The 21,341-nt window shown below is 36.5% G+C and overlaps 1 protein-coding gene across 2 annotated transcripts in view; it reads left to right on the top strand.

The window, feature by feature from the left end:
- WDR7 (WD repeat domain 7) overlaps positions 1–21,341 on the top strand; it is a 365,561-nt gene that overhangs the window by 271,115 nt on the left and 73,105 nt on the right. For both annotated transcript variants that reach the window (XM_007191962.2, XM_007191960.2), the window contains one exon: positions 20,269–20,368. In XM_007191962.2, the coding sequence (XP_007192024.1) occupies positions 20,269–20,368 (100 nt within the window). The remainder of the gene's footprint in view (positions 1–20,268; positions 20,369–21,341) is intronic.

Below are 21,341 nucleotides of genomic sequence, written 5' to 3'. Positions count from 1 at the left end.
CACAAAGGAGAAGGCAGACTAATAATAATAATTTCCTTTTACTAAAGGAGAAAAGTACTTTAATAAAAGTGGCTGCCAAACGGAGAGAAGGATTTGCCCTCCGCAGGGGTTTGGGGGGTGGTGGTAGGAGTGGTGGTGGGTTCTGGGAAAGCTTCACCGAAGAGTTGATGGGGTGAGCTTTGCAGAATAAGTAAGTGCGTGCCATCTGGAATTGCAGAAAGAATCATACTGACCAATGTGTGGAGGTACAAAAGTGTACAGTGAGTTTGGCAAATGCTCTGTGGTAGTGGCTGGAATGTAGGTAGGATGGAAGTCTAGCATAGTGCCACAGGATAGGGCTTTGAGTTCCATACACAGGAATTTGGTTATTATTCTGCAAGCAATGGCGAGTCAGCAGAGTTTAAGCAAACACGTGTAATTCTCTTTCCAGAACATAGTTGATAAAATATAATCTCATGAAACATAGGATTTATAACAAATAGTTATAAATTGAGGTAGTTAACTACTTCTTATTAAATTGTATTCGATATTATTAGAGCTGTGAAGATATAAGCCATAAAAAGTCAGCGCATAGATGTAGAAAGATGAATAACAATATAAGGCTGTATAATAGCTTGTACTAAATGTTAGTTGGAACAGATAATAAATCATGGAGGACTTCAGAGAGCACTAAGCTTAGATGGGCCCTCCAAACTTTTACAGGTCGATGCCATGCTACTTATTTAGGCTGATTTGTACTAGATTGATAAATGAACAACAAGAAACATATTAACATATCAACAGAAGTAAAAATTATTTTATTGAAAACCTGCCATGTTCGTACCATTGTACATGCCTTACAGCACTTATTTGCCTTCTGCTTATAAATAAATGCCTTTCACTAAATATGAAACTCTAGTCAAAGTCAGTGATGTGAATATCTGTGGTCCAGTCAGGTGAAATTTGTTTTTAAAATCTTTATATAATGTTGTATTCTTTTTGTTTGTTTGTTTGTTTTCTTCTTTCCTTTACCCTTTCTTAAAGATGCTATGGGTTTTAGCTTAGGCTAACCTCTATAATGTTGCTACATACCAGTATTCATTTCTTATGGTTGGTAGGTCATAAAAAACTATAAAACTTCATTTAGTATTTTTTTTTTAATGAGATGATATTTGTCAAAGCACCTAGCAGAATACTTGTGATTTAGGTATTCAGAGAATATTAGTTTCCTGGGGGTGGGGGGGTCTCTGCATCTGAACAATAATGTGAAAACCCAAAATGTGTGTAAGAAATTAGTTAATATTTATTTTAAAGAATCTTATATGCATAAAAACTACAGGATGGCATTATTATCATTTTCACATATGTAAAAAAAATTGGTTTACTCCCAAATATTAAATAAATTTTAGTCAATGTTATAAAGATGCTCTTCACATCTAAAGTTGTATTAATTCAATTAAGAGCTATTCTAGTATCCTGAAGTCATTGAATATTTAAAAATCAAAAGTACTCTCATTTGGGTTATACATAAATTTCACTATTTTCTGAGTAGCAAGATGAAGTAGCATCGTCAAATGTGGAATGATCCTAAGATTGGTTTTCTTGTTTTTTAGATTTGTTTTGTTTTTTAACCTTGACAAGTAGGCTTGTGATTCTGATATGCATCTGGGTTCAGAATTTTAAAACTTGAACGTGGTAATTTCTCTAAGATTTTCTTTACTGTTAGTAACTTGGCAGTTATTTTTCAGACTGTATTTAAAATTTCCATTTTATTGGTGTCATGAAAGTCTTGGCTTTAAGCTTAGGCTGACCTCTGTATTGTATGTTGCTACATACCAATAGTCAGTTTATTCAGGTTTGTTTGTTTATTCATTCATTTATTCAGGTTTATTAATGATTATATGACTTAATATACAATTTAATGAGTGGTGAATCCATCCACTGAAGTATGTTGTTAAATAAATCTCTTTGTCCTCTGACATATTTACTCAAAACATATTTAAGTTTAAGCTACAAATTGTAAATACAATGAAAGAAAGAAAGATTGATACAGAAAGTTTGATTTTTCTAAGTTTGTTCATATATTTTTCCATCAGTTGATAAAGCTTCTTGTAATATCTTCTGCTTGAAAACAGAAATGGATTAGAACACATGCCAGTAAAATTTGATATAATTCTGTCTTCTTACTGACCCGAAACTCACTTGTTGATATTAAAATATGAGGTTATAGCACCACAGAAATGCATAATTTGCCAGACTTGAGCCATATGTTTGTATCTAAACTTCTTAGCATACAGTGTGCAAAGAGGGGCAGACCATCAATACCTAAGTCACAATGTTCAGATGATAGAAATAGAGCAGTTGTTCAAGAGGAACATACCTGTTTGTAGGACTGAGATCAACGTGGAATTGAGAGTCCTCAGGAGAATTTCCATCTGCGGAGCGGGTGGTTGAATCTGCCGATGTGGGACCTGTGGAAATGGACAGCCAGCTGTCATAAGGCCTTTTATGTAAGGGTTTGAACATCCGCAGATACTGAAGGACAGCCGTATGCAGTTTATAGACTCAGTTGTTTTAGAGATTTTGCGACTCTCAAGAATGTCTTGGCTCACACAAGCCAATATTAAAATATATTCAGTGCCTGTTAGTTGAGAGAACTAAGGACACTAAACACAGGTATTAAGTGCTCACTCTCTGTTAGGCCCTCTGGGGAATAATGATCTCTAAGTGTAGTTCCTGGACTATCTTCAAGAGAATTACCTGATTTCTAGGCTCCCTCTGAGAGCCACTGCATCAGACTATCTTGAAGCCTGATGATTCTTATGCACACTAAAGTTCGAAAACAAGTGCTCTAATAATCCGAAATCAAGAAAACAAAACCTGAGTCATTGTCCTCTGTGACCATGTTCTGTTATGTCAGAGCCTGTATCCTAGAATGCCTCTCTGTTTACATATTGAGTAAACTCAGAATGTCCAAGGAAACATCTAGACAGCCCTTCAGCTCGTGCATTCCAGTGATGCACCGTTAATTTTTAAAGACTTGTCCTTAGACAGTAGCACAGAATGCCTGCCAGAGACTTAACTTCAAACTGTTCATTAATTGACTTTTATCTAAAACTCCATTGAAAAAACCCAGAACAATTAGAAGTTAGTTTAAAAAACACAGGGTCCATTTATCCCTCTCCATATTCTAGTTTATATCCCTAGATTAAGCTAAACCATCAGAGAGCTGCCTGTTTGGACCACATTGTCTGACCTCCTGCAGCGTTTCCTTCCCCAGGTTCCTTGTCAGTGTTCTGCCTGCAGTTTGCACTGAGGAACCTGCCATGTGAGTGTCTTAAGAAGGTTGACAGTGCAGTTACTGTAAGGGTCATACTGATGTCCATTGTTTAGGGTCCCTTCTGTAAGGACTCAATAAAAACATTTCTTTCAAATCCAGATGACAGGCATTTTTTGTTCGTTTTCTCCTAAAGAACGAGTATATGTTTTTTGTTTTTAATTATACTTAACCAGAGTTAATGTAAACATTTTGCTTTGGTCATTGGGCAGCTCAAAACCAAATTCCCTGCCTGACTTTAGTAGTTATGGCTTACATCTCCTATTCTCTTTATCTCATCATCACACCTCAAGCTTATCTTCCTTTTCTATCTTTTTACTGGATTATGTTCTATAAGCTTCCCTAAGTCCTCTCTGTAATATGTGTATATATATGTATTTATGTACATATGTATGTGTATGTGTATGTGAAATATAACACGTTTATAATTTTATTTCAGAGGCATGGAAACAAAGATAATCATTTTACATATAATACTATGATTATTTTCTAAAAATTAAAAAACGTCTTCTTTGTATTAATTGAAATATCCTAGATCTTCCTGGAGTAATTTATGTATCTGTGGATATTTGTCTATATTTTATTTAGTAAAAGATACAAAAATAACATAATTTTTTAAATTGAAGTGTAGTTGATTTACAATATTGTGTTAATTTCAGGTGTACAACAAAGTGACTCAGTTTTTTTTTCAGATTATATTCCATTATAGGTTATTATAAGATATTGAACATAGTTCCCAGCGCTATACAGTAAATCCTTGTTGCTTATCTCTTTTATGTATATTAGTTTGTATCTGTTAATCCCATATTCCTAATTTGTCCCTCCTTCCCTCCCTCTCCCCTTTGGTAACCATACATTTGTTTTCATGTCTGTGAGTCTGTTTCTGTTTCATATACAAATTCATTTGTACTATTTTTAATATTACACATGTAAGTGATATTTGTCTTTCTCTGTTTGACTTACTTCACTAAGTATAATATTCTTTAGGTCCATCCATGTTGCTGCAAGTAGCAATATTTCATTCTTTTTTATGGCTAAGTAATATATATATATATATATATATATATATATATATATATATATATCACATCTTCTTAAGCCAATTGTCTGTTGATGGACACTTGGGTTGTTTCCATGTCTTGGCTATTGTAAATAGTGCTGCTGTGAACATTGGGGTGCATGTATCTTTTCAAATTAAAGTTTTTGTTTTTTTCTGGATTTATGGCCAGGAGTAGAATTGCTGGATCATATGGTAGCTCTATTTTTAGTTTTTTAAGGAACCTCCATACTGTTTTCCATAGTGGCGGCACCAATTACATTCTCACCAACAGTGTAGGAGAGTTCCCTTTTCTCCACACTCTCTCCAGCATTTATTATTTGTAGACTTTTTGATGATAGCCATTCTGACCAGTGTGAGGTTATACCTCATTGTGGTTTTGATTTGTATTGTTGGCCATCTGTATGTCTTCTTTGGAAAAATGCTATGTAGGTCTTCTGTCCATTTTTTAATTGGGTTGTTTGTTTTTTTGATATTGAGTTGTATATTTCAGATGTTGACTCCTTTTCAGTCACATCATTTGCAAATATTTTGTCCCATTCCATAAGTTGTCTTTTTGTTTTGTTAATAGCTTCCTTTGCAGTGCAAAAGCTTTAAAGTTTGAGTGTGTTCCATTTATTTATTTTTGCTTTTATTTCATTTGCCTTGGGTGACTAATTAAGAAAATATCGCTACATTTTATGTCAAAGAATGTTTTACCTATGTTTTCTTCTAGGAGTTTAATAGTGTCATGTCTATATTTAGGTCTTTAAACCATTTTGAGTTTATTTTTGTATATGGTGTGAGGAAGTGTTTTGATTCCATTGATTTACATGTAGCAGTCCAGCTTTCCCAGTACCACTTGTCAAAGAGACTTTCTTTTCCCATAGTATATTCTTGCCTCCTTTGTCATAGATTAATTGACCCTAGGTGTGTGGATTTATTTCTGGGCTCTCTATTCTGTTTCATTGATCTATGTGTCTGTTTTTGTGCCAATACCATGCTGTTTTGATTACTGTAGCTCTGTAGTATAATGTGAAGTCTGGAAGTGTTATACCTCCAGCTTTGTTGTTTTTCCTCAGGATTGCTTTGGCAATTTTGAGCCATTTATGGTTCCATATTTTAAAAATTACAATTTTAGCTGCTGTGTAAACTTTATAGTCAGATTTAAATATTTCCTAATATTTACATTTTAGTTCCAGGGATATTGTTAAAAATACAGTGGTATCCATTAAAAATACAAGAAAATTACTTAGATTTCATTGCCTGTGAGAGACTATAGCATACGTATCCTTCAAAACATAGTCATTCAAAATAGTTCTATCACCAGATCTGGCATCACTGTAACAAATAAAGCTATTTTATTATATAGGAATTAAAATGCATTCTTTCTAGAACACAGATATATTAGCAACACGATTGTTGCAACACTGAATTAATTTTATGTTTATGAATAAGCAGACTAAGAAGTACAATAAGGTAACATTTAAGAAATGAATTCCTCTAGATTCCCTCCCATCTCATTGCACTTTGCTTTGCCTTTGTCAGTCTCCTAGATCAGGGATCCCCAACCCCCGGGCCATGGACCAGTACCGGTCTGTGGCCTGTTAGGAACTGGGCCGCACAGCAGGAGGTGAGCAGCAGGTGAGCAAGTGAAACTTTATCTGTATTTACAGCCAGATGTAAATACAGATGAAGCAATCTCCCTATTGCTCGCATTACTGCCTGAGCTCTGCCTCCTGTTAGATCGGCGGCGCCATTAGATTCTCATAGGAACGTGAACCCTACTGTGAACTGCACATGTCTGGGATCTAGGTTGCGCACTCCTTTATGAGAATCTAATGCCTGATGATCTGAGGTGGAGCTGAGGCAGTGATGCTAGCACCGGGGAGCGGCTGCAAATACAGATTATTATCATTAGCAGAGAGGTTTGACTTCAGAAACACCATAATAAATCAATGCGCTTCATAGCACAAGGAGATCAGCTCCGTGCTTCTTGACCACCTAGAGCGGTGGGATAGGGAGGGTGGGAGGGAGACGCAAGAGGGAGGGGATATGGGTTTATATGTATACGTATAGCTGATTCACTTTGTTATACAGCAGAAATTAACACAACATTGTAAAGCAATTATACTCCAGTAAAGATGTTAAAAAAAATAAATCAATGTGCTTGAATCATCCCAAAACCATCCTTCCCCACCCCCCACCCCCACCCCCGGTCCATAGAAAAATTGTCTTCCAAGAAACTGGTCCCTGGTACTAAAAAGGTTGGGGACCGCTGTCCTAGGTGATCTTCCAAAAGGCATCATCCAGCTCTCTAGATGATTATTGTTAGAGGCAGAAGTACAGAGGGTTCTGAGTCATTTACGTTTAATTGCCGAGACTATAAACAATACAGCATCCTCAGTTAAAAATATCCTAGACACTAAGAAAGTAGAACTAACTTTTTTCGAGGTTTGGAAGGGTAAACATCACTGAAGTGTCCTCAGAATTCATTGTTAAAATTTAGTTATCAGTTGCTGTGTTACTGAACTTGAATATCCTTGTGAAGACCCTCATATACAGACCAATCAGCATGGAGCATGCCATGCTTGACTCAGTTTGATTAATTATTTCTCTTTTGGTCACCATATAAACACTGTCTCATTTTACACTACTATATTTGATGCAGTAGCACAAAATATAAAAGTGTAGAAATGCACAGGTGTTACTAAACTAAGAGAAAAGCAGTATAGCACACACACAAGTATGATATATACTTGTTCTGAAATGAATACTTTAAGGGTTTGTTATTCATTTTGCAAAAGTGTTCTTCTAAAATTGAAGTATAGTTGATTTACAATGTTGTGTTAATTTCTGCTGTACAAAAAATATTCTTTACTAATCTCAGAATAGAAAAATTTAAGCTCTCATAAACTACTGACTATCAAAGCTCAGTTAGAAAGGAAGATAAAGTACCTCTGGAAATATAATGAAATTAAAATATAATTTTTAAATTTAAGGCAATTTTATTATGTTCTTGAGGGCTAGTAGTGAGATAATACATAACAAATAAAGGATTAGAGATTTTTTAATAAAATTGTAAGTTGATGGGAAAATATGATTATATTTGGAGAGTAAGAGGTTTTAGGATTTTTTCATAGCGAAGATTAGATACGCCTCTACATGTGATTTTTAGTCACTTACACCTCCTCAATTATGCACGTTATGAGTAGCTTGAAGAAAGGGGTTTTTGCATCCATTCCTTTTATTGTTCCCCATAGCAAGTGGTAGAGGGCTTCATCTGGCCAAAAGCCATATACCCCAGAATTCTCACATAGATCCTTTTATCATGCATTTTTATTCCTTTAAGTGGAGGCAATTTATTTGATATATAACTGAGTGATTTGATTTTATGCCTATTAAAGACTTGTCAAATAAATTCGTAGATTCAGAAGAAATCCTTTGTTGAGCTCTGTCCCAGTTTTTAGCTTAGAAAATCTGAACACTCAATATAGGCACTCAATAACCGTGGTTGAATAATGATACCAGCTATGCTGCTTCATGTGTTTAGTCCTTAATTTCGTCATAATAAATGGTACCAGTTATTTCACTTAAGCGGTGACCTTGCTGCATTATTTTTATAGAATTACAAGTTGTAGAATTTGGAATCTGCAAAGGACCTCACGTTATAAATTACCCACCTCTAGCCTTCATTTGACAAACAGACAAACTTACGAGCATTCTTGTGCTGGCGATCAGATGAAAGTGAAGCCCAGCTTGACTGAACGGATCTCACACCTGCCCTGTATTCCGCAGGGCGGGGTGTGCACCTGCTGCACAGGCACCCGCGTGACACAGTTGCTCCATCTCAGCAGAGGATGAGATGGCTGTTGTTGAGTTTCAGGCCCAGGCCTCTTCCTTACTTCATCCTTCCTTTCCCATCCTCTCTCAACTCCTCTTGGACCTTGCTCCTTAGATAATCCTTCTCTCAGTTTTTTTTTAAAGACTTTTTTTGATGTGGACCATTTTTTCTTAAAGTCTTTATTGAATTTGTTACAATATTGCTTCTGTTTTATGTTTTGGCTTTTTGGCCGTGAGGCATGTGAATCTTAGCTCCCTGACCAGAGATTAAACCCACACCCCCTGCATTGGAAGGCAAAGTTTTAACCACTGGACCACCAGGGAGGTCCCCTCTTCTCTCACTTTTATTCTCAACTTCTCTTCCTCTGTCTGGAAACATGTGCTATTATCTCTCATTTGAAACCCTTCCTTCACTCTGTGTCTCCTCTCTCCACTGTCCAGCCTCTCATCTCTCCTTCCCCAGGAAGAAGAGCCTGCGCTCTGTCCATTTTGTCACCTCTCCTGCCCCTTTGATCTACTGTCTTCTGGTCTTTGCCCCCACTATTTTGCTTATCTCTCTCTCTCCCCCTGGTTACAAACAACCTTTTTTTTTTTTTTGGCTGCATTGGGTCTTCGTTGCTGCAAGCGGGGGCTCCTCTTCGTTGCGATGTGCAGGCTTCTCATTGTGGTGGCTTCTCTTGTTGCGGAGCACGGGCTCTAGGAGCACAGGCTTCAGTAGTTGTGGCATGTGGGCTCAGTAGTTGTGGCTTGCGGGCTCTAGAGCACAGGTTCAGTAGTTGTGGCACACGGGCTTTGTTGCTCCGCGGCATGTGGGATCTTCCCAGATGAGGGATCGAACCTGTGTCCCCTGCATTGGCAGGTGGATTCTTGACAACTGCACCCCCAGGGAGGTCCCTACAAACAACTTTTTGATTGCCAAATGTTTTTCAATCTTGAGTGTAGTGGTTCTCAAACTTTTGGTCTCAGAACCCCTTAAAAATTGAAGACCCTGAAGAATTTTTGTTTACAAAAGTTGTATCTGTGGATTTTTAATATATTAGAAATTAAAACTGAGATTTTTAAAAAAATATTTATTGACTTATTTAATAATAAAAAATTCAATTCATGTTGATATAAAAACTTATTTTTATGAAAAATAACTACTTGCCAAAACAAAAAAACTACTGAGAAATGTAGCATTGCTTAACATTTTTGCAGATTTCTTTAATGTCTGGCTTAATAGAAGACAGATGGATTTTTATATCTGCACATGTCTTTAATCTGTTGCCATATGTGTTTCAGTTGAAGTTTATGGTGAAAATCTGGCCTTGCATAGATATATAGTTGAAAAAGGGAGTCATATTTCAATAGCCTTTTAAAATAATTTTGCATCTTCTTTGGTAGTTCACCAAAACTCAACATGTAGTCGTTTTTTAAAGGTTAGCTGCAATGTGGAATCTGTAATTTTAATGAACTTCTCATACTGTTACATTCCATCCATTGGGTGAGTCTTTGAGTGGTTTTTTGAGTGTGTCTTTCACCCATGCATGATTTTATAACATTATGCACTTGTCTTTGGAAAATCTTGCTTACTGAATTATATGTAAATTCTCCATATACTGTCACATTGCAATCCACAATATCAGAACCTCTTATTTGCTAATATTGCTGCTGATCTCATAAAAAAAAGTTAGTGAGTATTGGGAAGCCAGATTCTATTTTCCAAAATTTCTACTTGAAAGCTTGAATTTTATCATTGGCAACAAGTTCTGTCAGTTGCTTTCCTGGACGGGAACAAAGCAGTTCATTTTCCAGAAAATGTCTGCCAAATACGCAAGTCCAAATCATCATAGTTTCTCTTTTGGTTATACTTTCAGTGAAAGTGAAAAAACAGCTAGTTAAGCTTTCACCTCAGTCTTCCAAGCGTTTTCCCCTGAGACACCAATGATATTTCAGTTGACATTAGAAGTGCTTTATGTATACTTCCCATTCTGTCACACTGAATAATAAAGCAACATGTACTCAAGGGTCAAAATTTAAATAAAATTAATAATTTTTACTGCTTCATCAAGGATATTCTTAAGTGAAAACACTTTGTTGTTTTATTTACTACCAGTGCACGGCAGTGAAGAATATGATGACGCCTAGTACAGTTTGGTGCCACTGCCTTGATTCATACGGAAGTACCAGCAGTTTTACCCATCACTGTATACCATCAGTGCCAGTTCAACACAATGAAAAGATCATATGACATCTCAGGAGTTTTACAAAAATAGTTTTGATCTCACACACTTCCCAATAGGAGCATAAGACCCCAAGGCATCTGCAGACCACACTTGGTGGAGAACCTCTGATTTAGTGGAACCTTTGGTTGCACTGAAATATGAAACTTACTTCTTTCTGAAAACTCTTCTGTTTTCTGCATCCTCTATATCCCGAAGTCATAACCTTTCCTAGGATCCAGTACTTGGGGAGAAGGTAGGGTAGACAGGAAGATCTGGGATTAGTTTTTCTGAGGCTCAATACAAATCCTGAAATTTATTCTACTTACTTTAAAAGACTCTTCACTTTTCTGGGGATTCCTGGCTCTCCTCAAATGGCAATGCTGCTGGCCCCAGAAGGGGGCCTCCTTAAAGAATCCTAGATGTTTGGTGTTACCCACAGTACCGTGATACATAATACCTGGCAGCAAAACTGCGTATCATTGGGCTTACGTTACAGATGGTATCCTATTAAATGTGTCAGGCATTCTTCAAGTTCCAATCTCAATTCACTAGGCTCAGGGCACATCAGTCTTTTTTCTATTCCTTGAATAAGGCCAAACTTATTTCTACCTCTGTGCACTGTGCTAGGTTGGGCCAGTGTGGGCTGCTCAGCTCCATCCGGTCAGTCGGGGACTATCCCCGCCCTCAAAGGCCTTAAAGTTGGCTTGGCAGAGACAGAGTGGTAAATCAGAGAAACGTCACAACACCATGATAGAAGGGTATCCAGGACACAGAGAAGATTCCCAGGTGCTGTGATGGGAGGAACACAAAGGAGGGACCTGGCAGGTGTGCACAGGAGTTAAAAGGAGGGCTGGTGATGTTTTAGCTGTAATGACCCATATGGGAAAATAATCTAAAAAAGAGGGGATATATGTATATGTGTAACTGACTCACTTTGCTGTACAGCAGAAACTAACACCACATTGTAAATCAACTCTACTCCAATAAAAAGGTTTTAAAAATGATAAAAAAGAAAAAGAGAAAAGAAAAAAGATGAGTGGTTGTTTATCAGTCAGAGAAATCCTCTGACTGCAAACCCTCAGCTATTTCCATATGCAAAATCGGCTGTCACTGAATGAAATACCATATTAAATGCGATTATAAATCTCTGACCAATGAATCAATGATCACTTTGCAAAAATTATAGTGTGTATTCTTTTCCATTGCATATTTCACTGCCAAGAATGAAGAAATTCTCAGTCATAGACCCGAGCAATGTATTTAATGTCTCAGCTACTTGGACTTCTTAGTAGGTATTAAAAAGACAGGAGTAGGAGTAAGGAGGAAACTATCTTTAAAGAACTCAGGATGTAAATTTCTCTAATTTACTGTAAATGGATAAATCACCTAAGTCTTTGTAGTATAGACATTGAAATTTAAAGTATTTTATATGGTTTTCCTGGATTTAACTGATTATCTCTCAATTGGCCTTTTAATATGATTTTCATAGAAAATGTACTTTATGTTAAAACACTTTTATTCACCAGCATCCTCTGGATGTAATTATTGCTTACCAACAGTTCTTCCATTGAAAGATACTGGCACAGTGGCATAGCATACAGCCATTAAAAAGACTGAGGGCAATCCATTTCTACTGACGTGGAAAGATGCCAGTATAAGATAAATTTAACGAGAAACTAGCAAAGTTTCAGAAAAGTATGTAAAATAAAATCATTTTTGAAGCAGAAAACTGTATGTAAGGATTGATATTCAGGCATGTACATGCAGGTATACATATGAAGAGGGGAAAAAATCTGGAAAGACATACCCCAAAGTGTTTCTCATGGTTACCTGGGGTGGTGGAGAGGGTTTGTCGTAAAGGATAACTTTCCTTTCTTAACTGTTTATTTTTCTATAGTATCTGTTTCTTTTTTACAGTGTGTATTCCTTTAAAATTGGATGTACTATGTTAGAATAATTCAAATTTAAAAAATCATTGGGAAAACATTAAAGCTATAACATAGATAAGATACAAAAAATTCAGAGTAAAATAAGTATTTAAAGTTTTGGACTGAATGGGGGAAAAGAATCCAGACAAAGAGTTAAAAGTCTGTATTTTCAGACATAGTTTACCTTTCCTTAAACTTTGTTATTATGTAGACAGACTGATTGATTCTGCTTTTCAAGTGAAAAGCTGAATCAGCTCTGTTCATTCTAAATGGGCACTTAAAATCCAGTAACAAAATGAACACTGTCTACTTAGAACAGTGCATGAGCTCATGTTTTTAAAAAAAACTCCTCCAAATCTTTGGTTTGTGCTTATCTTGGATGGTGATAACAATAATGGGGTGTAAACCAGCGTCTATCCTAACTTCCAGTAAAATTCCTAAATTAGTTACTATTTTATAGGATACCTTTTATAATAAATATAGATGTTACTCCTATACTCACATGAGTAGAACTCCTTCTAAAACCATTTTAGTCCATATCCCTACTCCTAAAAACTCCCCAGCAGACGACTGTCTTTCAATAGTAAAGTTCTTGATGAAAAAACAAATCTCTAAAGCTTCCGGAGTATTCCATTTCACTGTATAAAAGAAAGAATATTAAATTTTCACACTGTTGGAAATGATACAGAGAAGAGTTTCAAACCAAAGTCTATATCATTTGTATTAGCAACTTTAAGCTGAAACTGAGATAATTTGTTATTATCAGGTTATATCTGCAAATCACAAGTGTTTAAGAAATAGGCAAGTTTAAAATATTTGGGGGAACTCATTTCCCTTATTTATTAGCATGTTATTAGCACTCACTTGCCCTAGGAAGATAGCAAAACAACTACATCTTTTATATACTTTCTGTGGTATATATTCAGAGATGCAAATGGTGATGATGATGATAATTATTATAGCTAATAAAGTGTGTACTTACTATAGTAAGTACTTATTATGTGCCAGGAATGGTTCTAAGAACTTTACATGTATTAACTCATTTAGTCCTCATGACAATTATATCAGGTGCTATTATTGTTCCCATTTTATGGATGAGGAAGCCGAGGCATAGGTAAGTTACCTAATTTGCTCAAGGTCACACAATTAGTAGGTGGAAGAGTCAGGTGATAAGAGATGTGTCTCTCAGCCATCATACAATACACCCTCAACAGGCATGGTATTTTTCCTTGCAGAAACTCTGCTTCCAGTTCTCCTTCTAACACCCCAGCTACAGCATGCCTATAGCAAGTTTTTTCAGAAGGAAAGTAGTTCACCAATTAAATACTTAGTGGTGTTGTTCAGGCGACATCTATTGATGATTTACAATGTGCAAGATGCTGAGTGGGAAGTTGTGACTCTTAAGTGGAATTTGCCAGTGTCCATCACCATCCCAGAATGAGGTCTCTTTACATTTTGTCTTTTGAACTAGTGCCCGTCACTGGAATGAAGCACTTCTAGAAAATATTCCCCCACCCTCCACTGCTCACACCCCCCAAAACTAACACAGCTCCCCTTGAGCTGATGCCTTCACCAAAGCCACTTTCGTGTCCCTGAATCGTTCAAACATATTAGCAACATGGAGACCCGGAGTTCTGTCGGGGGAGGTGTACAAACATGTCTGCAAGGTGTTTCCTCCTCTACAAAGCGCCCCCCTTGATTGCAGCTCTGACATCCCTGAGGGTTGTTGAGCATTGCTCTGAGAACCAACTCCTGAATCTTTTAGGCCATGGCTCCTCACATGGGGGCCCTCAGAAGAGCTCTTTCCCATCCCATCCTGGCCAACAGGGGACAAGGGTGTTGTCATTGGTACATTCTCGTTGTCAAACTGCACGTTGCTCCACTACAGAAGGCCTACCGTTCTTTCCTGCAGAACAGCTTTGCCTGTGTTTAGGGCTCAAATTTTGTCCATGGGTTATTGGGAGCACATCATGGATATTGAGGAGTCCCTCTCCTGATCTAGTATGCACGGTGAATAAAGGGATGCAGTGTGTTGATTAGATTTTAAATAAATTTTGTTTTCATTAATATAAAAAATCTGCATGCATATCCTGCAGAGTGCAATCAAATGAACCAATCTAAAAAGTTATTTCATGCAAATTAAAACAAAAATGTGATAGCAATTTTTCCTTGTATTGGCGAAAAAAGTAGAAAATTTGATAGTATCAAGTGGGGTCACTCTTTTACGGGGAATTGAAGGTAATCAAAATTTAAAATGTGTGTATGCTTGGACTTCCCTGGTGGTGCAGTGGTTAAGAATCCGCCTGCCTATGCAGGGGACACGGGTTCAAGCCCTGGTCCGGGAAGATCCCACATGCCACGGAGCAACTAAGCCCATGCATTACAACTACTGAGCCTGCACTCTAGAGCCCGTGAGCCACAACTACTGAGCCCGTGTGCCACAACTACTGAAGCCCCCGCGCCTAGAGCCCGGCTCCACAACAAGACAAGCCACCGTAGTAAGAAGCCCGCGCACCACAACAAAGAGTAGCCCCTGCTTGCCGCAACTAGAGGAAGCCCACACCCAGCAATGAAAACCCACCACAGCCAATAGATAAATAAATAAATAAATAAAATTTTAAAAATAAATAAATAAAATAAAATGTGTGCATGCTTTAATCCAGAATGTTGCTTTGGGGAATCTATCCTACAAAAATACTCACCTACGTATACAAGGATCTATGTATAATATAACTTAAATGTCAGAAAGGGAAGAATTAAATAATGGAGTATAAATGCACAGGGGTACAATGCAGGTGTGAGAAAGGATGACGTGGATTCATGTATACTGATGTGGGAGGATGTTCCATGAACTATTGAGGGAAGAAAAAGAAGTTGTAGAATAATAGATGTAATCTGATACTATTTTTGTAATAAACATTAGAAAAAGCTGGGAAGATCCACCAAATTGTTAACAGTAATTAACCCTTGGTGAAGGAGGGAGTATGGGAGGAAAGACTTACTTTTTACTACATACATATTAGTGGTGGTTTTTTACAAGTGCATATTGCCTTAATACCTTTTAAACAAAGAGTCCAAAGTTTTTGAACCATTTTAAATCAACATCAAGAATTTGTAAAAGCAACTAGATAAGAGTTGCTCCTAATACCTCAGTTACTCCTGGAAATACATATACCAGTTCTCAGGACAGTGCCTGATACACAGTTTGTCCTCAGTAGTAGTTAGTGACTTGTAACTAGTTATAAATCGTACTTATAGCCCATACATTCTATTCCTTACATCCTTAGATTTTAGATGGAGATGAATTTTGGATTAGTTGAGGAGTGTTCCTTGTTGTATTTTAATGCTCAAGGACACTATATACAGTCTTAACATCCTGAAATCATGGCATATTATCAAAGTCATAGTTGAGAAAGTGATTTTACAGGTTTCTGTCTTTCTCCTAAATCATATCTCTGCTGAGAGTTGCATGTTTCCTCTTCCTGTATTTTTCCAAATTGACTTTTAAGTTTCACACAAGTTTCTCTTATTTGAGGGCCATTTTTAATAAAAATAAAAAAGGTCATTAATTCAAGGGAGACTATAAGTAGAGAATACCAAAGTTGTTTAGACTTAGGTATTGGGTGCTTGGCAAACTCTTAAGCAACATGATTTGCTCCAGGATCCTGCCCCGAAGTGGACCCAATACACATTTGTGTTTCACGTCATAAACCACCCCGTTATGGGTGGGCACCCTGTTGTGTGTTACTTCTGAGGAGTTGATGTCACAAATATGCTTTGGAGAAATATAATAACCTATTCTAGTATTTAGTAATGATCGATAAGTGATTATTTCTTTTAATTATGTTTTGTGTGATACCATGTTCAGTGAAATTTATGTGTGCCTATATAAATACCTGGCAAATTCTTAGAATAATTTTATTCCCAGAACATTTATACCAAAAATACATACTTTATTGTATGTATCATTATTTAGACTATATTTGCCTTCTTGAGTTTCAGACCAAATAATCTTTTCTAGCTCTCTAAGACATAATTAAATAATTTCCATTATGCAACTGTCAGTCTCATGCTAATGTACTCAGACTTCAAGGGCCTTTACAGATATCTTTTTGTAAATCTGCAATTGTTTGTCTCAATTGAAAATACATTTTTCAGAAGGGTCATGGGACTGCTTTCTGTTTCTTGATTTCTGCCTAACTTTTTTAGACAGTTTTTATTTCCTTTGTTGTTTATACCAATTATTATTTTAGACCTTATGAAATATTCAGTGGTCTTAAAAATTGATATGTTTAGCCTAGTTTATAAAGTAGTCACTGAAGGATAAGCATAGTGATTTGGACTTCTTACAGCATTAAACTTTGTACTGCTGTATGCTGCTTGATTGGACCCTGTTTATGTGTTCATACATTCAACCAAAAATAAAGTCTCTGATGGAGGGAAACAAGCAATAAACAAAAAATTATTGTTTAATATCAAAGAGATGATAAGTACAATAAAGAAAAAATAGGATATTGGACTCGAGTAGTGGAGGAAAGGCTGCTGTATTAAATAGGATGGCCCATAAAGGCCTTCCTTATCAAGATAACCTCGGGACAGAGACCTAAATGAAGCAAGGGCACAAGCCCTGGAGATACCAGGCAGATGAGATTTTCAAGCAGAGGGAATAGCAAGCGTTAAGCTCCGAAGTGGGTACCCTCTTGGAATATTCACGAAAGCATAAGGAGATCAGTATGACCAGAGCAGAGCAAGCAAAGGGAAGAGGAAGTCCAAGAGGTGTTAGGGCCAGTTCACGTAGGGTCTTGAAGGACGGTTGTGAACACACAGGAGAGGTGATTTGATTTATGGCTGAAAAGGGTCACTCTGGCTGCACGTGGACAGTAATGAAAGCAAGGAGATCAGTGACTTTAAAATTTTTGGACGATGGCCACCGCAGCCCCAGCAAGAAATACATTTTGCAACGTTATTCAATTCTACTTTATGCGTCTTTCATATACTTGAGTGGTAATGTTTCCTCTGACTTAACAGTTTCCTTGTTGTGGGCCGAATAGAGGAGAACCATTGTTGTAACTTGAGTATAACAGAAAGATTCGTGGCAGGTTGTTGCCCAAGAAATACTGCCCAAGTGCATGTTATCAATGCAGTGAACTAGAGACTGAGATACCATTTCCAGAAGGCTCAGCACAGATGAACCCTTACTCTGAGAGCCCTCCCCCCAAATTTTGGAGGAATTCAAGACTCCCATGTGGGATCAGGTCAAGACTAGAATAGTCTTAAAAACTAGGATGGATCCTGCTCTGCAATCCATTGATATACTTTTTGGGGTAGGGTCAAGTGATGTGTATCCCACCATCCTTAAATCTTGACAGCCCCCCAGTGGAGAACTGGTTTCAGGAGAAGAGTAGTCTGGGTGCATGGTGGGCTCTGGAAACCTTCAGAAGCGTTAGGCTCACTGCAGCTAGTCCCCAGAGTGGATACTTGGGAAGTGACTGCATATATACCTTGGATTTCCTCTGTTAAAAGAGAGACTGTTAAAGAAATAAAAAGCTTCACAAGAAATCCAAAGATTAAAAACATGCCATGAGACCTTCACTGTCCAGATTTCTTTAAGATATTTTAGGAGTATTAGTCTAGTAGTAAATTGCAAAGAATGAAAGATGCAGACCTGTAATATATGGTCCTTTCAGGCAGACTAAAGATTTGATACCAAGAATAGATTTGATCTTTTTTTCTCCCATAAATAATGGTGTCTGTAGATGATATAGAAGGTTGATATCCAGAGCATAGAAAATGGTCAATGTAACAAAACTTTTAGATTCGAGTTTAACTAAGTAAAATTTTGTCAACATAAATGTATTTTACCAATGGTTTGTTTTGAAGAGGATTATTTTGAGGGGTAATTATATTCATGTTTTCCAGAAGGATTTGGGCAGTACAACTGTTATGTCTGTGCAAAGTTTAATAGTGGACAACAAAATACCTCTGGAAATGTTATTTTCCTGTGGCTATTAACCTGCGCAGTATAGATATTTGTTAAAACATTTGTTAGCTATTATATTCCATGTTACTCTAATAGGATTTAAATTGTGTGGGCTTATGTGTGTTTAGATGTAGATGTAGACATAGGCATACATATAGATATATAGTGATGCCCAATACTTAGACCACTGTCATTATTGAATAACAAAATAGTGAACATTTTTAAACTCTTCTAAACCTCTTTTATTTTTGAGTATGGAAACATTAAATTTTGAATGCTGATTGCTGATTCCTGCCTTCTCTACCAAGAGCAGTAATAGGATGCTTTAGACAAGAGAAGCTTTTAAGAAACTTTTTACTAACGACTTAATAGTGGGGAAGCTTCATATGTGTCAGGAGCCTCCACTCCCCTTCCTTCCCTCAAACCTGTGTGCAAACAGAACGTCCCATACCTGAGCACAGCAAAAACCAGCGGGACATCCTAAAGTAGTACCTTTCATGCAACTAGAAATGAAGCATTCATCTTCCACTGAAGAGGAAAAAAGTTGCCTCATTGGGTGAGGCTTAGGGATAGGACAGAAGTATTGTTGAATCCATTACTTGGTAATAAGTATCAAACAAAAAGTTTGAACACTTAATAGCTTGTTTTCCAGATTTATAAAATATGTATGAATGTCATAATGTCTGTTAATGCCAAAATGGCTTTGTCAGACTGTCCCTGGTTTCGAAATGCTCACAAATACCTTCTCTCCCTCTCGCCCTCTCTCTCTCTGCCTCTCTTACCAGAATTTCAGAAATGGAGTCCTATGCCCTACTAGTTTTTTTACTCTATATCAATCTCAAGAAAGCATTAGAGAAATGATATTTCTTTTCTGTCATTTGTTTTGCCTCCCCATCCTGTCTTTTAAAAAAATAATAGCAGAAAATTTAGATTAGTAGCAGGGAATCAAAGAGAAAAAAGGCAAGGAATGTGTAGTAGAATTGATGTAATATCCTCAGAAATATTGAGGGTAGGCCACTTATTTATCTGGGTAACGCTCACTGAGACTATAGGACTAGATAATGGGAAGGCATATTCAAAACTCTTTGGGGACATAAACTCATACCTTATTTACACTTCTAATAATTTTTATTCTTACCTTCCCAGGCTCTAGCCATATGGCCATTAAATCATAACAAAGCATAGATCAGGAACTCGAATACTTGATCGTCATGAAAATTAATCTAGAAAAGTAAACAAATAAAAATAAATCAACCTTTTATGACCTTCAAGGCCTCCTCCCTAAATCCTATTTTCATGCAATGCCAAATCACCAAATATGCTTATTTATACTACCAATAGTCACAGTTATCATTTAGATAAACTGATAAATGTAGAAACTCTAGAGAATTTGCCAGATAACTTTTTGGTGGATAACTTTCTAATTTCATTCCAAATTATGGATATGAACGTTTAAGCTTAATATTTATGTAGCTTTTTTATGATTGTTCTGCTGGAAAGTATTTTGCATTCCTTAACACTGTAATAAACCATGAGAACATAATTAGATTGAATATGTAAGCCTTTTCATCTTTTCTATTTCTGTTCAAATAGAAATATTTGCAGAATAGTCACTGTAGCAAAACTGAGTTTTCATATTTAATCTTTTTTGTATGTGACCCTTATCTCTTGTTTCAAAATTCAAGGGTGTTTGTAATTAAGAAGTTGTTTTCTATTGAAAATAATCATTAACAGGCCTAAGCGGTATTCTGCATCATTTTTCTTTCAGTTGATTTTAAGAATTACTACAATGAAACATTTTTGAAAAATCTCAATATATTAATTACAGATATACATATAGTTATTTAAAAATATATATCAGAGCTGGCTTTAATCTTTGAAATGTGCTGCTGTCCACTTTGATGTGCAGGTCATCTCACCTGTTTTTTTCGGTTTTTTTGTTGTTAAAATGTTCAATCCAGGTTCTACATGGTCAGCTATTATGAGCGGAATCACAGAATAGCAGTTGGAGCTCGCCATGGTTCAGTGGCCCTGTACGACATCCGGACTGGAAAGTGTCAGGTAAATAAATCATTGTGACTTCCTCTCCATAAAGTGCGCAAGTTATTGAAAGGAGTGAGAGACCAGCACTTCACCAGTTGATGTGCTGAGCTGCTGGAACATTATGGATAATGCTAAAGGGATCAATAGTTTAATGAAGGACTCAGAGAATATAGACCCCTACTGTCTTTATTCACTGGGAATGAAGAGTTGCCACAGATGGATTCGTAATAGAGCCTTGAGTAAGGTGGTACGTACTACTCACAAACCACTTTGCAATAAATCTTTTCTTCTTTTAAACAAAGTTTTCTGAATTTCTTATTTTTACCACGTGTTTTCTGAAAAAAAAATTGGTGATACATTATTATGATTAGTGGCTAAACAAAAATTGGTTTTCTGACTATGTAAAATGAGATCTTTAGCGATTATAAGACAGTGTTCTACTCAGAGTTCAAGAAAGGCAGAAATCATAATGGCATTTAGTGTGGATCTGTAAGGAAACTGAGGCTCTATTTGCAATATATTCCTTTTTTATACTTTTATAACTTTCTCTGCTTTTATAAAATTTCATTGTTTATGAGAAATTCTTCTCGGTCTTGATCTTGAGCACTTCGTTCTCCAAATGTACCAGTTGGGTAGATGGAGCAAGTCTAGCCACACTTTACATATAAGTGAATCGAAGCTCCCAGACTTTAAATCTCTATCCCAGAGTCACACTGTTAGTTAATGGCAAAAGCAGGGCTAGGCTTCACCCTGATCATTGTGAATTTATTGTGGTCATTGATAAATAGTTCCAAGTCATAACTTCTTATTTTTCACTGTAGCATCTATCAATGCTGATATATTCAATCAGGAATTAGGAATTGTATTCAACCGTAGTATTAGATTGATATATTCAACTGTATTAGGAATTTCCAGAAGGAATATGAAGAAATACATCAGGATGTAGCTAAATTTTAAATTGCCTCTTAAATTTAATAAACTATTAATTAGT

The sequence above is a fragment of the Balaenoptera acutorostrata genome, chromosome 13 (genome assembly GCF_949987535.1).
Source record: "Balaenoptera acutorostrata chromosome 13, mBalAcu1.1, whole genome shotgun sequence".
In the NCBI taxonomy this organism is placed as follows: Eukaryota; Metazoa; Chordata; class Mammalia; order Artiodactyla; family Balaenopteridae; genus Balaenoptera; species Balaenoptera acutorostrata.
Note: the sequence above shows the minus strand (reverse complement) of the source record. Positions and strands in the feature narration are given on the sequence as shown.